General features: G+C 55.8%; 1 protein-coding gene across 1 annotated transcript in view; it reads left to right on the top strand.

The window, feature by feature from the left end:
• The first annotated feature begins 899 nt into the window (after positions 1-899).
• The window catches only part of MAN1B1 (mannosidase, alpha, class 1B, member 1), a 13193-nt gene continuing 8954 nt past the window's right edge, over positions 900-5138 (top strand). The window contains exons 1-4 of the mRNA XM_012654805.1: positions 900-1122; positions 2516-2701; positions 3408-3556; positions 3917-4105. Coding sequence (XP_012510259.1) covers positions 1104-1122; positions 2516-2701; positions 3408-3556; positions 3917-4105 — 543 coding nt within the window. The 5' untranslated portion in view covers positions 900-1103. The remainder of the gene's footprint in view (positions 1123-2515; positions 2702-3407; positions 3557-3916; positions 4106-5138) is intronic.

Genomic DNA, 5138 nt, shown 5'->3' with positions numbered 1-5138 from the left:
AGGCCCCCAGGGTGCTGTCCCCAGCAGCCTGCTCCGGGTCCGGGTCGTAGGAGCCTGGCGAAGCCTTGAGGGGTTTCAGCCTTGGCTCCTGTTTGATGTAGTCGAGGCAGAAAGCGGGCTCCCCGCGGGCGCTCCCCTCCCCTGGCGCAGCCACAGCAAGCCTGCCTTGGGGACTGCAGGGCCAGACCTGAGCTCTGCTCCCGAGCGAATGGTGGCCACAGGCAGAGGCCAGGAAGGGTGCTGCCCTGCGGGAGTGGCCTGAGCTGGGCACGCCTAGCCTTGAGAGGGGAGACGGGCAAGCGCGGGAGGAAAAAGTAAGGCCCCCGGCAGCTCCTGTTCACGTTTGCATGACGAAAGGTTTTACCTTCAGAGTGAAAGAGCATTTTGACCTCAGCTCGTAAATGCACCGCATTTGTGCGTCCGAGACGTGAACCGTGAACGGATTTAAGAGGCATTTCTTTCGCCAAGCCTGGGACCAGGAGGTTGTGTGTCCAGCCCTTTCCTGATCTGCAGACCGTGGGACAGAGCCCTAGACAGGGAATTTGGGGTGGCCCTGTGTCCCAAGTGTAGAGACAGTCCCAGATTGTATGGCCATCCCAGCACCTAGTCCATGTCCCTTCACCATGTCACCCACGCCCTGGTTTGGGTGATAAATTATGGCCTCAGCCTCTGGCCACCACTTCCCTCTGCAGTGTAACTTCTCACATTCCACACGCTTTGGTCTGTGACCCCAGGACGCTCCCCTTCCTAGGCCAGCAGGGCACTGTTCTCCACATCCCAGCGTGCCCTGACCTGTTCTCCCCGCAGCCCCCTCGCTGGAGCAGGGCGTGACCCCGACTTGCAGCCCGGGCGTGTCCGCGCTGCGTTGTGTGGTTTCCCTCCCGTGCAGCAGCCTGCGGCGGTGGGGGGACGGGCCCTGCCTTGCCGCAGCTGCCGCGTGCAGGGTGGGGAGTGGGAAGCCCTTAGCCGAGTCACTGGCGCCGGCTCAGGGCTCTTCCTTCTCTCCCCGGAGCTGGCGGGGAGCAGTGATTGAGCCCGAGCAGGACAGCGAACTGTCTTCAAGAAAAGCAGAAACGCCGACCAAGCCTTCCGTGCTGCCGGCCATGGTGCAGAACAGACCAGGTGAGGCTCACGTGGGCATCATGAGGGGGCTGGCGGTTGACACACACCCTGAACCGCATCCAGGCGTGGTATGTGGCCCTGCCGTGTGACCTCCTGTGTGCACCTGTGCTTCCCTGTGCACGTGCTATCCCAGGTCCTCACAACCTTGGTGACAACATGTGGCTTCATGGCAGCCTGTTGTCCCCGTGTCTGAGCGCTGAGCTGTGGGAGGAGGGGTGTGTGTTTGGGGGTCTGATGGTGCCGCTCTGCCTGGGCTAGCTGGCCATCGGGGTGTGAGGAGCTGTCCTCCACGTGCCCACTGGTCTCTGGGCCTGATGGCCCCTCAGGCAGCTCTGGGGGCCGCTCTGCTCCGAGCACCGTTTGTCGAGGGTGCCCTAGGTCTAGGCGTTTGTCTGAGCTCCGCGCACGTCTGGCCTCCTGCGGCTCTTGCGGCCACTCTGAGGTGGTAAGCGCCTTCACGTTCCCACTTTGCACGTGGGAGAACCGAGGCTTAGGTCTGTCTCCACCAGCGTTGTTCGTATCATGCGGGGACCCGCACCAGGTCGCTGGGTCCAGAACCCAGCACGTGGCCCTGCTCTGATGCTACCGGTGCCTCCCGGGTGTGAAGGACACTAGGACTCCCTGTGGCATTAGGAATGGACAGGCAAAGCTGTGGTGGCACGAGGAGCACTCAGACCCTTATCTGAGAGGATGTGTGGTACGATGCTGTTCCACGCGCTTCCGTCTACACAGAAGTCTGTGTGTTTCGTGTGGTCCTGACCAACACAGGAGAAGAAAACACCCCAAATTTGAGAGGAGGTCAGCTCTGGAAAGGGGTGCAAAGGGGACATCAGTGTGTCTGTACCGTACTGTGTCCTTGTTCAGGGCATAAAGCTGATATGGCAGAACGTGACCGTGTGTAAGTTTAGGGTGTGCTTGGCGAAGTCTGCGCCCGCTAGTATTTAACATTTCCCAGTCCCCACCGCGTGCAGCAGCAGCGGGCCCTCGCGGCCCTCATCTGTTGCTTCAAAGGCCTTTGCTCGCTGTGTTGTCCTCGCAGCCCTGGGGGTGCAGCCCTTCGATCAGATGCCACCGAGCCCCGGGAGGGGCTTCGCCTGCCTGGGCCCTGGGAGAGGTGGACGGGCCCCAGGCAGGTGGGTGGGAGCCCGGGGGTGCTCTGCAGCCTCCGGAGCCTCTCGCCTTGGCAGGCTGTGTCCTCCCTGAGGAGCCGTCTGTCCCTGCACTGCTGCTCTTCCTGCCCCTGTCATTCTACACGCGGTTCCAGACAGGGTCCCCACCCACCATCACCTTCGCTGCCTTGAGAATCACAGAGGTGTTTTGCCCAGAGGGGCCGCGTCTGTGCCCTGACACCAGGACAGTGTCCTCCACAGCCCGTACTCTCTCTCCCTCCTAGCGCACCCCAACTACCGCCAGAAGGGGGTGGTCGACGTCTTCCTGCATGCATGGAAGGGATACCGCAAGTTCGCCTGGGGCCATGACGAGCTGAAGCCCGTGTCCAGGTCCTTCAGCGAGTGGTTTGGCCTTGGCCTCACTCTGATCGACGCCCTGGACACCATGTGGATTTTGGGTCTGAGAAAAGGTATCCAGTCATTTCCGGAGAGGGGCCGAGTGCTGCGTGTGTGGCTCATGGCTGCAGTGTGTGAGGGTCACGCGTGGGCGTAAAGCTGCCATTTCCATCTAGCCACGCGCGCTCCCTTCTCCTGGGCACGTGAGTGGACGTGCTTGGTGCAGTCGGTTCCTGTCCTTCTAGCATCCAGCCACCCAGGGCACTCTCAGGACAGCTGTCCCCTGGTCCTCCGCGAGAGCTAAGAGTGAACTCTGGGTAGACATCCAGGGAGCATTTCCAGCCTGTTTCTGTTGCAGCTGGGGGGACCGGGGGTGATGAGTGACTCGGGGTCTGGCGTGGGCCCATCCAGCTTGGAATCTCCATAATGTCCTCTTCAGGTCCACTGTGAGTGGGAGGCTGTGTCCTCGTCTCTTAAGTGATATTTATTTTAAGTGTTTGCGTAAGTTTTTGAATAGGTCGAAGACCACCAATAAATTACTCATGTAGTCTTTTGTATCGTGGCCTTTGGTTGTGAACCATTTGTGTCACGACGGCTGTGCTGCTGGCTGTTTTATCTGCATGTGTTGAAGAATTCAGGATTTGCCCCCTTGAGACGGGAGGTGGCACTGAAGGCCTGTAGGGGCGATACACTCAGAGCACATTTTGAAGATTGCTAGATCATAGGAGAATGATAGGACTATTAATTTATTTCCGTATCCTTTACTGTTTTATGTTATAGAATTTGAAGAAGCCAGGAAGTGGGTGTCAAAGAAGTTACACTTTGAAAAGAATGTCGACGTTAACCTGTTTGAGAGCACGATCCGGGTCCTGGGGGGGCTTCTGAGTGCCTACCACCTGTCTGGGGACAGCCTCTTCCTGCGGAAAGCCGTGAGTGTCCCTGCATGCCCTGGGAGGACATGTGACAGGCACTCAGGCTTTCACTGGGGGAGGCATGGGAGTTGACTGGGGCCCCGTTTCTCTCCGAGATGTTTGCGTCTCTCGCTTTGCCCGCTGTGCGTGAGCTGCACGGTGTTGGGAATGTTCACCGCTGTTCACTGCAGCCTGTAGAAAGGATTTGCTCAGTGCTGCTGAGTCCAGTTGCTTTTTTGCTGTGCGCGGGCATTGGAGAGCCGTCACACCTGCCTCTCCACTTAATGGATGAAAATGGTGACGGTTAGAGTCAAGACATGTAGATGAGGCCCCTGCGTGACCCGAAACGCTGATTCTGTGCTGTGGCTCGTATACCAGGAAGATTTTGGAAATCGGCTGATGCCTGCCTTCAGAACGCCTTCTCAGATTCCTTACTCCGATGTGAACATTGGCACTGGAGTTGCCCACCCACCACGATGGACCTCAGACAGCACGGTGGCCGAGGTGACGAGCATCCAGCTGGAGTTCCGAGAGCTCTCGCGTCTCACGGGCGTTAAGAAGTTTCAGGTAGGGAGGCTGGGTTTCTGGTTGGACACAGTTTCCCACTGGAGTCAACCTTTGCTCATCACAGCAAGTGCAGTTTGTGTGTGTGTGTTAATCTCGTTTTTACATTTTTCTTGTGATAAAACACAAAATGTACCATCCTAACCGTTTTTAAGCGTACGTTTCAGTGATGTTACGTCTGTTCATGATGTTGTGCAGCCATTACCACCGTCTACCTCCACAGCTCTGCGTTATGTAAAGCTGGAGCTCTGCGCACAGTACACCACGGCTCTCCACTCCCGTCTCCCCAACCCCTGGCACCCACCGTTCTACCTTCCGTCTCTATGCATCTGTCTGTGCTAGGTACCTCGCATAAGCAGAATCACACAGTGTTTGTTCTTTAGCGACTGGTTTATTTCACTTGGCAGAATGTCCTCCAGTTTCATCCATGTTGTGGCATATTGCAGAATTTCCTTCCTTTTTAAAGCTCAGTAGTATTCCCTTGTACGTAGATACCAGATTTCGCTCATCCGTTCATCTGTCAGTGGGTCGACGGATGCTTGGGTTGCTTCTGTGTTTTAGCTGTTGTCAGGAATGTCGCTGTGAACGTGGGTGTACAGATAGCTGTTCTAGAGCCTGCTTTCCGTTCTTTAGGGTATATACACAGAAGTGAAATTGCTGAATCATATGGTAATTACGTTTAATTTTTTGAGGAACCGCCACACTGTTTTCTATGGCAGCTTCATCATTTTGCATTCCCACCGACGGTGTACAAGGGGTCCAGTTTCTCCACATTCTCACCAACACTTGTTACTTCCTGGTTTTTTGATAGTAGCCGTCCTAATGGTTGTGAAGTGATGCTCATTGTGGTTTTGATTTACATTTTCCTAATGTTAGTGATATGAGAGTGATACATATGTGTTTGTTTGTCTTCTTTGTCTTCTTTGGAGTAATGTCTGTTCAAGTCCTTGAACTGGCCCATTTTTGAATTGGTTGGGTTTTTTCGTTGAGTTTTAGGATTTTCATATTTATTCCGGATATTAACCCTTTATCAGAT

Source organism: Propithecus coquereli, unplaced genomic scaffold (assembly GCF_000956105.1).
Source record: "Propithecus coquereli isolate 6110/MARCELLA unplaced genomic scaffold, Pcoq_1.0 Scaffold449, whole genome shotgun sequence".
NCBI lineage: Eukaryota > Metazoa > Chordata > Mammalia > Primates > Indriidae > Propithecus > Propithecus coquereli.
The sequence above is the reverse complement of the archived record's forward strand: the minus strand, read 5'-3'. Positions and strand labels throughout refer to the sequence as shown.